Here is a 12,336-nt window from a genome sequence, read left to right on the forward strand (position 1 = left end):
CTGGGCACCTGGGTGGGGGGGGGGCGGGCGGACAGCCCACCTGCTGAGGCCGAGGGTGGGTACCTCCACCACAGTCCCCCTTGCATCAAAAGGGGTCTCGCTCCCCAACCATGGACCATCCCCTGCCTGCAGGCGCCAGGGTTCCTGCAGGCAGCATGTTGAGTCAGCCCTTCACCCAGGATGGAACCATCAGAAGACAGGAAGGGGTCCCAGGGCACCACCCTACACCTGGGACAGGTGGGCAGGGTCTGCCAAGCTCAGGCTCCTGACATCCAGGGCGCTCCCTGGCCCCTACCCACCAGGTGCTGGTAGCACGCCCCCTAGTGGTAACAACCGCAAATGCCTCCAAACATACCCAGGCCGGGAAGGGCACAAAATTGGAACCTACTGGAATGTGTTCACTGGGCAAATATTGAAGTCTCAGATCTTTGTGGGATTTTTATTTGATTGGAAGGTTCATTAGGGATACTACAATTCTTCTCTGTCTTGGAACTAAAGGCACAGGTAGATTACTAGATCTTCATGGTTAGGATGACAATCTGCCAAGCTAAACTCTCTGCAGGCCTGTCTGATCTGGTCCATGCACCGTCCCCCAAGGGAGGTCCTTTTCTTGTCTGCATTTTGCAGAGTTGGCAGTGCTGGGGCCACTCTCCCAAGCCCACTGCCAGGGGTAACACTTTCCACCAGCGAGACCAACCCAGGAGACAGAGATTCCAGCAAGGCTGTCTTTATCCTCAGACCTTCCAGGAGCCAGCCCATCTGAAGAGCACAAATACTACAGCCAAAGCAGCCTGCTTACAAATGATGCTTAATTTACAGTAAATAACTAAGTTAATTAGAAGTAATGATCCCCCAGACAGTCTCAACATCTAATTATTCTTTTTAAAAATATGTGGTTGCTGGATGCACTGCAGAGAGATTTAAAAAAAAAAAAAACACAGAGAGAATTCTGCATTCCAATTTTCAATTTATCTCTCTGCATTATTAATTAATAATAATTAATATTCAGACGCTCACATTTTTATTTACAATTCCAGGCATGAATTCTTTATGAACGATCATATGAACTTTTAAATTTAATTAAGTAATTTGGAAGTAATTAATGTGTAAATTCAGAATCGTGGCATAAGATAAATGTTGTGGTTGTTTATCTTCGGAGTGCAGTGTTTGCTACTAAAGACCCTTCCGAGATGCAAAATCACTGGAAATTTACAAGGCGTCTGTAAGCCTGGCATTTTTCAAAGTAGCATCACCCTGCAGACATCCCCCCTCGTCCACTGACTCCCCTTCGGAGATCAAGGCTGTGCCGCTATCTGCTCTCCTGGTTAAAGCAAAGACACCCACTGGCAGATAGGGGCTGGCGGTACTAGTAGGGAGCTCAGAACTACCTCCCTTCCAAAACTAAATGTCTCTGGAAGAGATTTAAGAGGATATACCAAAAAAGGGCATTGTAAACTGTCAAGTGTCTTAAAACTCCTACAGTGCTATTTTTATCTTCTCAGGCACCCAGCATCACACAGAAGGGGCTGACTGGGTGTGAAGCTCAGCAAGACTTTTTTTAAAAAACCAGGGTAATTCCCGGACTGCCCAGTGGTTAGGACCCTGTGTTTTCACTGCTGAGGTCTGGGGTTCAATCCCTGGTCAGGATACTAGGATCCCCCTAAGCCACACGGTGCAGCTGAAAAAAATTAAATAAATAAAAGGAAAAACTAAATTAAAAATAAAAAATGATTATGCAGCTGCCTTCAGTTCAGTTCAGTTCAGTCGCTCAGTTGTGTCTGACTCTGCCACCCCACAGGGTACAGCACACCAGGCCTCCCTGTCCATCACCAACTCCTGGAGCTTGCTCAAACTCATGTCCATTGAGTTGGTGATGCCATCCAACCATCTCATCCTCTGTCGTCCCCTTCTCCTCCCGCCTTCAGTCTTTCCCAGCATCAGGGTCTTTTCCAATTAGCCAGTTCTTTGCATCAGGTGGCCAAACGATTGGAGTTTCAGCTTCAGCATCAGTCCTTCCAATGAACATTCAGGACTGATTTCCTTTAGGATGGACTGGTTAGATCTCCTTGCTGTCCAAGGGACTCTCAAGGGCTGCTTTGGGGGAGAATTATTCTAATTTCCTTGTCTTTTGGGACCGGATGTTGAATCACGATGACAGCAGTGCCTGACACTTAGCCGTCCCTCTGTACCAGCTCCTGGGCTCACGGCTGCGATGCCTGCTGCGCAGGATCTCACACAGCGCAGCCTCACCTAAGCCTGTGAAGAAGGATCCATCTTTGTTCCCATTTTTGCGATGACAAAACTGAGGCCCAGAGAGATTATGAGAGTTGCCACAGATGGCACAGCTGATGTGTGGTGGGGCTGAGTCTTGTTCACATGTCACCTGGCCCTGAGGTCTCAATGGCCAGACCCCTGGTCCCCAAACAGGCCTGTTTCAGCCACTTTCTGGGAAACTGCTGTGAACATCTGGTGCTGCCCCCGAGGCAGGGCTGCGCCCGCGTGGGGCTGCTTTCGCTGTCCTCAATGGGCTCAGGACAGCTGATGTGTATTTGTTGTTGTTTGTTTTCTTGGGGTGGTGGTGGGTTTGGTTTGTATATTTGTTAATTTAATTGTTTTATATTTTCTCTCTCTCCTCCTTGACCCTCAGAGCAAGATTTCTTTTTTCTTTTAAACACTTTTTATGTGAACTTTTTTAAAAAATGTATTTATGTATTTATTAAATATTTATTAATTTAATTTGGCTGCTCCAGGTCATAGTTGCACCATGTGGGATCTAGTTCCGTGCCCAGGGATCAAACTCAGGCCCCCTGCACTGGAAGGCAAAGTCCCAACCACTAGGCCACCAGGGAAGTCCCAGGGCAAGACTGCGTGCTCCTTGCCCCCCACCCCATCTCCCGCCTCTCCTCGCTCAACCGTCAAGTCCAAGGACCACTCAGGGTGAAGAGTATTAGCCAAGGGTCTCTGAGGGGGACGCTCCTGGCGTCCCCATGCTTGTTTCTGGGCAGGAACCCTGGGTCACCCACGACTTGACTCCCCAACTCCCAGGCACACCCCAGACGCTGCCAGATGAAGTGACTGGGGGACAAGACGAGTGGAGGGGCCATCTGGGTTTACCCTGGTAGAAGACGTCCACACAGGGCTGGTCGGCGCTGATGACCTTCAGGACCTTGGGGTACGAGGGGAGGATCCTGACGATGTTCCTGTGATACTCGAGCAGCTTCCGAGCCGTCTCCCCCTCGGAGATGCCTGCAGGCACCATTAGTCGGTTCTGGACTTCCGACTCGGGGGGCCAGTCAAAGGTGGTGTGATAGATCTCTGCCAGAGAGAGGGACGCAGTTAGAGTCACCGCCCGTCCTGGAAGCAGAGCCTGCAGGTCCCAGGGACGCCTGTCCGGCCCCTGCGTCCGCCCGCCCCAGTGGTGGCTTCAGCCTGCTCCCCCGTTGCTGCTAGTAATAAACCGATGAGGAGGCTGGGGCGAGGGGAAGGGCGGCGCTGGCCTTCTGAGTGCTCACTCTGTGCCAGGCACCCACCCGCAGGCTCTCTGCCTTCTCACGGGGAGCGGGTCACAAGGCGGCGCTTGGTGCTCTCAGCCTCAAGTCCAGGTGAGAACACCGAGCCTGGGACACTGGGCAGCCCCACCCACGTCCCACGGCTAGAAGCGGGCAGGGACCTCGGTCTGTCTGCTGCCCAAGCTGAGAGGGGTGCTCAGTGAGGGGTGGAGGCTGTGATTAGGATCTGAGACCTCTGAGATCCCACGGGGCGGGCAGACGCAGGAGACCGCCATACCTCCAGTCTGAGGGTCGATCCTCTTCCCCAGGTTTCTCTCAATCAGGACGGTGTCTGGAGCACTCAGCACGACTGGGCAGAGAGGAAAGAAGCCAAACCAGACACGGTGGGCAGCGGGACACTAATACACCCACCACCTCCACCCCATCAACCCCTTAAGAGAGAGGCCAGAACACAGACATGGAATCTCAGGACAGGTCGCCCATGCGTGAACGCTGCCTGCCGACCGCCGTCAGGGCCACCAACAACTGTGACATCCCTGTACAGAAGGCTTTTGCCACATTTGGCATTATTTCCTATAGAGAGCTTCTCAGTGGTTTCCAGTTTCCAGTGGTTTCTCAGAGGTTCCCATGGTTGAGATCGGGGGCTTCCTGAAACAAGGAATCTCCAGGGTCAGAGCAAGACCCCAGGTTCCTCAGCACAAGCCCCGAGTGCATTTAGCTCTTGGAGAACTCAGCTGAGCGGTCCTCCTGGTTCCTGCCAGGTCACAGACCCATCAACCCCGCTGCTGGATGGTGGCACCTGGGCTGAGGGTGGGCACTGGGGAGCCGCTGACACAGCACAGGGGGGCACTCACTCTTGGGGTCTGCAGCTCTGGTGGGCGGGACTACTCACTGACGTGTCTCGGGGAGATGCCAAGGGTCTGGATCGTCAGAGCCTGCTCCCGTGTCTCGGGGATGCCGTCCAGAATCCAGCCCTAGAAAGAGCATGTGGAAAGAGGCTCACCTATATTTACTTTTCAGATTGGGGGGGGCAGTTATTATAAAAAGAATATTGAGGCTTCCCTGGTTGGTCCAGTGGCTAAGACCCTGTGCTCCCAATGCAGGGGACCCAGGATCGATCCCCGGTCAGGGAACTAAGACTCTACATGCCAACAACTAAAGACTCACAGGCCGCCACAAATACTCAGCACATCCAAATAAATTAAGAATAAAAAAAATTTTTTTAAGGAATATTGTATCATACCTTTCTGAAAACCTGGAACTTCTAAGATAAGAGAAAATAAATGTTTCTGATAGCCACATCAGCCTTACTTACCAATCCCTCTCATAATATCATATTCCCTTCTGAACCCGACGTTTGTGATGAAAGTCACAACGTAGAGACTTTCTGCTCTGATTTTTTGTTTCCATCCCACGTTATAACCACACTGCATTTTTTTTCACATTGACCCACCTCTTCACTGGCCATATAACGTCCCACCGGTGAGCTGTCTCACTTACTGAGCCATGCCCCATGACTGGACACTTCACCCACTGACCATTTGCACTGTTATAAATAACACTGTAAGGAACATCTTTGTGGGTGGCTCTTTTCACACTTTGGATTATTTCCCAAAGACAGCTTCTCAGATGTGAGAGGCAAGGAAGCATCAGGGGCAAATCAAAAGCCCACGAGTCCTGGATGAACAGAACACCAGGAGGCCTGAGTCCAGGTTTCTGTTGCTAGCGAACTTCGTTTTAGGGCTGAACTTCTTCAGGCACCTTCTTGGATCAGCTGCGGAACTGGTTTAGAAGATTTATTTTCATGAATCCTTTCAGTCCGACTGTGAGGCTCACACAGGATTGCTGCACACAATGTGGAAAATACTACAGGGTGGAAACAACAATGCTTGTCGCTGATTGACACCACCAGCCCACAACTGGCCCCTGCTCACACTTCGGTGCAGCTCCTCCCAGGCTTCAAGTACGGCGATCTTTTTTTCCTGGTTGGGGGTGGGGAAGGCAGTAGAGGGAGGAAAATCACAGTGTACATACCATTTTGTGATCTGTTCTTTTCATATAGTGAGAACACTTCATGCCCACTTTCCCACATCACAGATTTCTCCTCTCCTGGGAGTTTTGGCAGCTGCCAAGCATTACATGAACTGACCTGCCAAATGCTAATGAATCACAGACTGCTGCTCATTTAGTTTCATTCCACTACTTTAAAAAAAAAAAAAAAAAGGAAACAAAGCCATTTATTAGGGACTTTCTAGTGGTCCAGCAGTTAAGATTCCAGCTTCCACTGCAGTAGGTGCAGACTCAGTCCCTGGCGGGGGGACTAAGACCCCACATGCATTTTGGTATGCACCCCCCACCAAAAAAACCCTGATAAATTTCTAAAAGTTGATACCTTCTTTTATCATTTTTGATACATTTTACCACACCAAGCTACAAACTTGCCCGTCAGTTTCTGAACCCAATGGCGGATCACCTGTTTAGTTTCCCTGCATCTTGGTCACTGTAAGGCTCTATCTCAGGGAAAATCTGTCCAGCAAGACAGCACAGAGTTGCTGTTTTAATTTGCATCTCTTTGAGCACTAGTGAGGTTCAATATTTTTTCCATGTGTGCACTGGTTATTTGAAACTGCACTTTTCCAAAATGTCCTTTCATGCCATCTATTCACTCTGCCCTTGGGGTTTTATCCTCTTATTTGTTCACAAGAGCTCTTTACATATGAAGAATATTAACTTATTTTGGCAACTGCTACCAGAGACTCCTTGAGGCAAACAAAGCGACCAACATTTTCCACAGTTTGGCTTTGGCCTTTTAATTTTGTGTATGTGTTTTTTTAACACATACGTTTATGGCCAAATCAATCAGTGCTGTTTTCTTCAGATTCTGTTGTTGAGTGGATGTATAAAAAGGGCCTTGTCAGTGTAAAAGCTGGTAAATACTCACCTGCATTTAAACTGTTTTCTCTTAACAGTTTAATTCTTTACCCTGAAATAGTATATTTAATACAGCCACATTTTTCTTTTTTCAAAAATGATGTGGGCTTGACCTAATCCATTTTTACGTGGATTTCCAACTATCCCAGGGTCATCTGTGAAACAGCCTGGCCCCTTCCATCAGTTGGTTTAGTCGCTAAGTCGTGTCTGACTCTTGTGACCCCATGGATAGCTGGCCAGGCTCCTCTGTCCATGGGATTTTCCAGGCAAGAATACTAGAGTGGGTTGCCATTTCCTTCTCCAGGGTATCTTCCAGACCCAGGAATTGAACCTGGGTCTCCCACATTGCCAGTGGATTCTTTACCAACTGAGCTGCAAGGGAAGCCCCTCTTCCCTCTAAATATAAAAAAATTTTTAACACAGTCTACATGTTGGTGTGATGTTGGTTCTGGCATCTTTCTTCCTGTAGACTCTTGTGTCAGACTCACACTGTTTAAATTACTGTTGTTTTATAATTTATTGTTCTATCTAGTAGGAGATGCTCCTCCTTCATTTTCTTTTTCTTTTTTCAATTTGTTCCTCCAGGTAGACAGAAGACTATTTTGTTAAGTTCCAAAGATATAAATTCTACAAGGTTGGGAATGACATTGAATATAGAGATTAATTTATGGAGGATGGACATTTTTATAATATCAGGTCAAAACATCTTCCTGGGAATTCTCTGGTAGTACAGTGGTTATGACACAGCTCTCTACCTGACAGGGGTCCAGGTTTGATTCCTGGTCAAGGAACTAAGATTCTGCAAGTCACATGACAAAAAAATATCTTCCCATTTGTTTACATTGTTTGTCTTTTTTTTTTTTTTTGATGTCCCCCAATAATATCCACATTAAACAATTTCTAGAGTCTTTTCAAATCCCTTGAGCCTAGAGTTATACATGTGTCTCAGTTGCTCAGTCGTATCCAGGTCCTGTAACTCCATGGACTGTAGCCCACCAGGCTTCTCTGTCCATGGGATTTCCCAGGCAAGAACACTGGAATGGGTTGCCATTTCGTTCTCCAGGGTATCTTCTTTACCACTGAGCCACCTGGGAAGCCCTCACATAAAAACTATTTAATGCCCTCAACTTGATGGTCAGATAAAGCAAGATTTGGAAGGGTGAAATAAAGCCACAGATTATCTCAGGTCTCCCTTCCTTTCAGGGAGGTCCAGTAGAAAAGCATAGCTTTATTCATTCACCAGGCAAGGGGGGACATGGCGGGCTCCTGCCTCAAAACACTGGGTCCCCCTTAGATCTCCATTCTGCGGTGAGAGGCATCAGGCAACCTCAAGCGGATGCCCAGGTTTCTGACGCTGGCTCCCAGAAGGGGGCTCCCCCCTGCCATGGGCCCCACCCTCTCAGCAATGATAAGAACGTGGTTGCTTTAAGGTCAGAGATGGACTGATGGGATAAACTCAGACTCAAGGTCACTTGTAACTCACAACACCTGCTGTATAGAACACCAAGTTCTATATAAGAGCAAGTCATGTCTTTCTTTAAAAAAAGGGGGAAAGGGTCACATTTCTTCAATATTGAAATATTTAGGCTCCAATAGCCTCAACTGACAGTTAAAAAAAAAGCTAAACAAATTTACAGAGTAAAGAGTGTTGCAAAAATCAGGCCCGCTTTCATTAATTTCTTAAATTATGCAGGAGAACACGCAGCCACGGAGGCCCTGGATTCTAGAACTAATGAAGCAAAAGTGAAAAAAAAAATGGAAACCAAGATTTTTAACAGCCTTTTGCTCCCTCAAGTCCTTGTTATAGTCAGCCAAGTGTTGGCTGCAGCTCTTAAAAAAAGCAAACACCTACATATGTACACACCCTACAGGAACCAGGAGGTGTGGGGTCTGAAACCCACCCCCCCCAACTTACGGTTCTGGAAGCCAAACCCAAATGTTCTGAACTTTGGCTACATTGAGACCCCTTCATTTTTTCCATATCTGGAAGGGCGGGAGCTGAAGCCCACTGACCGCTTCTTCTAGGACCGGGGCGGATAATTCTGTTTCAAATCCCGGTTTTGAAGCTGAAAGGAGGGTGGAACTCCGCCTTCACTCAGCACCGAGAAAGAACTCTGCTTTTAATATTGCATTACTGAGCAATCATTATAATCTCACCCATAAATTTGCAGCTGATATCAGTATGTGGTCCAAAGCTTTTAGAACTATTCAGGGAAACAGCTCTCGCCGACTGGAGAAAGCAGGCCTTCCAATTACACAGGGAAAGTGCAGCAAAGTGAGGAACATCTTCCTAATTAGCTGGCCTCGCTCGTGCGTCATCCTGGCGCGGACGTGACATTTAAGGAGGGAGAAGGCGGGGGGCGGGGGGCTCAAAGTGAGTCCCAGGCCCCCTTGGCTCTCCGAGTCTACGCTTCCAGACTCAGGAAGACGGCCCAGTCACCCAAGGTGCAAAGAAACGAGGTTCCTGGGGGACACACCTCCTTCCCCTTCCCCATCATCCTTACGTCTCAGCCGGCATGCTGCTTCCTCAGAAAGGCCTTCTCTGACGAGCCAGTCTTAAGGAGTCGCCCAGTCACTCTATCACGTCATCTGTTGACCTCTTAGGGCGGCACCCATACCCCGCTAGTCCCAACCTCAGCTCGCCTGGGAAGGAAGGCCACAGTGGCCAAGGCCTCCACATCAGGGAGTGTGGCTCGTGGAGCGTCCTCGAGATGGAAGCCCCAGGATTCGTGCCTGGAAAAGACTTTTCCCAGCGCTCGTCCCCACTCCCCGCTTTTTAAAGCTGCTTATTCACGTGGCTGTGCCAGGTCTTAGCTGCTGCATGGAGGGTCCTCCATCTTTGCTGCAGCACGTGGGGCCTTCCGTTGCGGCACATGGCGATTTTACTTGCGGCATGTGAACCCTCAGTTGTGTTATGTGGAATCTAGTTCCCTGACCAGGGATCAAACTTGGGTGGGGAGGTGGAGCACAGAGTCTTAGCCACTGGACCACCAGGAAAGTGCCCCAGAGCTCCTCCCTTTGTAGAGGTTATTCGCAACTGCCCGGTGGTAAACGGAGCACACTTTCGAGGGGAAACAGCAATTCTGGTTGAGAGCAAGCTACTGGCCGAAAATTCTGGCAAAGCAGGAAGTCATCCATCAGTCAGCAGCATCCGCGCCCCGCCGTGATGGGATGCTGGCGAGCTGCGTCGTGAGGGTCGTGGGTCTGACTTCCAGGAGCGGCTGGATGCCGAGGTAGCAGTCAGTCCCTAATTAGAATACGTTATCCGTCTTCCTGACACTTCAGTGAAATGTCTATTCTGCTGCTCCGGAGCCGCAGCTTTGTTCCGAGCAGGCTAATTGATATTCCGAGGCCTTCGCTTGCCATACCCCCGTGGCTCGCTTCTGTTTTATCACACATCAAAAAGGCCGTATGCTCAGGGCACTCCTGCACCGGCAGAGCTGGAGGTCTGCACAGCTGCGCGGGGTTCGGTATCAGAGGAGGGACAAGCACCGAGCAGATGTCACAGACGGAAAAAAAAAAGGGAAAGCAAAGCAGCCCGCCAGCCCAGGGAATGTGGCGGGGGCCCCCGCAGAGCGCGGCCCACTCTGTGTGAACACTGGCCTCTCCTGCCCTCCTGACTATTATTAAAGTGCAATTAGCAACTTCACACCACAGGACTCTTGCCCTCTGAGCCCTCAGCCTGTTTGATGTGGTGCTCTTGTCTCCTCCCCACTCCTCCAAAGACCAGAGAGGGGGCGCTCCCCTGGGTTCTCTGAAGGACGCCCTGATTCCGGCTCCCAGCTCTGACTGCAGGCTCTGGAGGCTCTCTCAAGGGTTCCCTGGAGCCGGAGGCCGATTCCTCAAGGTCCCAGAGAGGCAATCTGAGGCTGAAGGTTTGTGTCTGATCAATCAGATCACTGAGCTCCAAGTCTGAATCGGGGACAAGTCACAAGATGTCTCGTAGGCCTGCCACCTCCCTCACTTTTTCTGGTGAAATGTTATACAGTTTCCCCATTATCTAGAAGAGGGCAGAAAGGAGATTTTGATCAGCCAGAAAAGAAATGCATATTAAAAGATCCAGTTTGGGAAACTGATGTGTTTCAAGACAACTGGTGAGAAAGATGAGAGTATTTTGATGGTTACAAGACAGTTGGCATCACGCTGAGCCAGTACTGGTTCCTCTGGTTCAGACAGAAACGTGCTGGTCTTAGTCTGCCACGGCATCTTAGGACGCCTTCCATATCAACTCGTCTGAGAGATGACTAGCAGCAAGTTTGACTTTGAAGTTTAATCTCAAAACAATAGGCAATGCCTGCCGGCGTCCCTGACTGGCACACCCTGCAGCGGGCCGGGCTGCTCTGGAACTCACCTGCTCGCTGGCTCAGCCGCCCCACGAGCCTCTGCCCGGCCGTCTTCAGCGCCTGTGTTCAGACAGGCTGAGGTGTGCGGGAGTGGTGTTTCCAAGTAACCAACGGAGCTGGGTTCCACCCGTCTTGGCAAATCAGTGACACATGCCTGATGGTTTTCTACACAAACACGAATCTGGGAAAATCCATACTCCTGGGTCCTGCTGGTTAAAAGCCACTGGTCTCCAGGGTGTTGAAATTTGGTGAAACACAGGTGTGAATGTGTAAGAGGTGTTTGTTGTTGTTGTTTAGTTGCTGAGCCATTTCTGACTCTGCAACCCCCTGGGCTGCAGCTCCCTGGGCTCCTCTGTCCTCCACTGTCTCCCGGAATTTGCTCAGATACATGTCCATTGAGTCAGCAGTGCCATCCAACCATCTCATCCTCTGTCGTCCCCTTCTCCTCCTGCCCTCAATCTTTCCCAGCATCAGGGTCTTTTCCAATGAGTCAGTTCTTCACATCAGGTGGCCAAAGGATTGGAGCTTCAGTTTCAGCATCAGTCCTTCCAAAGAATATTCAGGGTTGATTTCCTTTAGGATTGACTGGTTTGATCTCCCTGCTGTCCAAGGGACTCTCAAGAGTCTTCTCCAGAGGTTTGTTTTTTGTTGTTGTTGTTGTTGTTCCCAAATAGCTAAAAAATGTTTTAAAATCAAATTCACATAAAAATGGACCAGTTCCACCCCAGCTCCTCACCTGGGAGGATGCTGAGATGACCCATTGCAGAGAGACTTGCTTTGCTGCATCACATTTAGTTTCCAGGTTCAGACACAGTGGGCAATGGTTGAAGGCACAGAAAGTGGATACCTCGACAATGTCCAGTTAACAGGTCTGAACCTTCCAAACCCTTTAGAGCCTGTCTCTTCAGAAACAAGATTAGCCCATCAGGATGGCAGTTTACCGTGGTGCTGAAGAGCAGAGCCTTGGGAGTCAGCCTCTGCACTGCCAGCCATGACTTTCAACACCTCTGGCCTTGCTCTCCTTCTCTGCAAAACGGGCACAGTAACAACCATCTACCCTACCACGGCCGGGATGACTAAATGAGGAGTACAAACAGACAGACAAGGAGAAAGCAAGCGTGGTGCCTGGCAATGAAGATACAGCCCAGTCTGCTGACTAGTTTCATTACTGTCGTCATAATTCTGACCAAGGCGAATTCTGTTCTTTCCCTCTATCCCCTTTCAAGAAGGCATCCCACTTAGGACTGTAGAAATTAAAGAATTCATTTAAAAAGACAGTCTCAGGGATTTCCCTGGTGGTCCTGTGGTTAAGAATCCGCCTTGCAATGCAGGGGATTCACGTTTGATCCCTGGGCCAGGAGCAAGGATCCCACATGCCGCTGGGCAACTAAGCCCGCACGCACCGCAGCTAGAGAAAGCCTGTCTGCCACAACAAAGACCCAGCAGAGCCAAAATAAATAACGTAAAATAAATGAAAAGGCAATCTCTTGGAAGGAGCACTAACTGGCATTCCGGATATGAACTAAGAAAAGCTTTCTAATTAACGAAGACTT

The 12,336-nt window shown here is 49.3% G+C and overlaps 1 protein-coding gene across 3 annotated transcripts in view; it reads right to left on the reverse strand.

Moving 5' to 3' along the window:
• The window catches only part of AK8 (adenylate kinase 8), a 134,623-nt gene that overhangs the window by 80,852 nt on the left and 41,435 nt on the right, over positions 1 to 12,336 (reverse strand). For all 3 annotated transcript variants that reach the window (XM_040225459.1, XM_040225458.1, XM_040225460.1), the window contains exons 6-8: positions 4,402 to 4,483; positions 3,787 to 3,858; positions 3,115 to 3,315 (exon numbers count right to left, since the gene is read on the reverse strand). In XM_040225459.1, coding sequence (XP_040081393.1) covers positions 3,115 to 3,315; positions 3,787 to 3,858; positions 4,402 to 4,483 — 355 coding nt within the window. The remainder of the gene's footprint in view (positions 1 to 3,114; positions 3,316 to 3,786; positions 3,859 to 4,401; positions 4,484 to 12,336) is intronic.

Source organism: Oryx dammah, unplaced genomic scaffold (genome assembly GCF_014754425.2).
Source record: "Oryx dammah isolate SB20612 unplaced genomic scaffold, SCBI_Odam_1.1 HiC_scaffold_25, whole genome shotgun sequence".
NCBI classification, from domain to species: Eukaryota; Metazoa; Chordata; class Mammalia; order Artiodactyla; family Bovidae; genus Oryx; species Oryx dammah.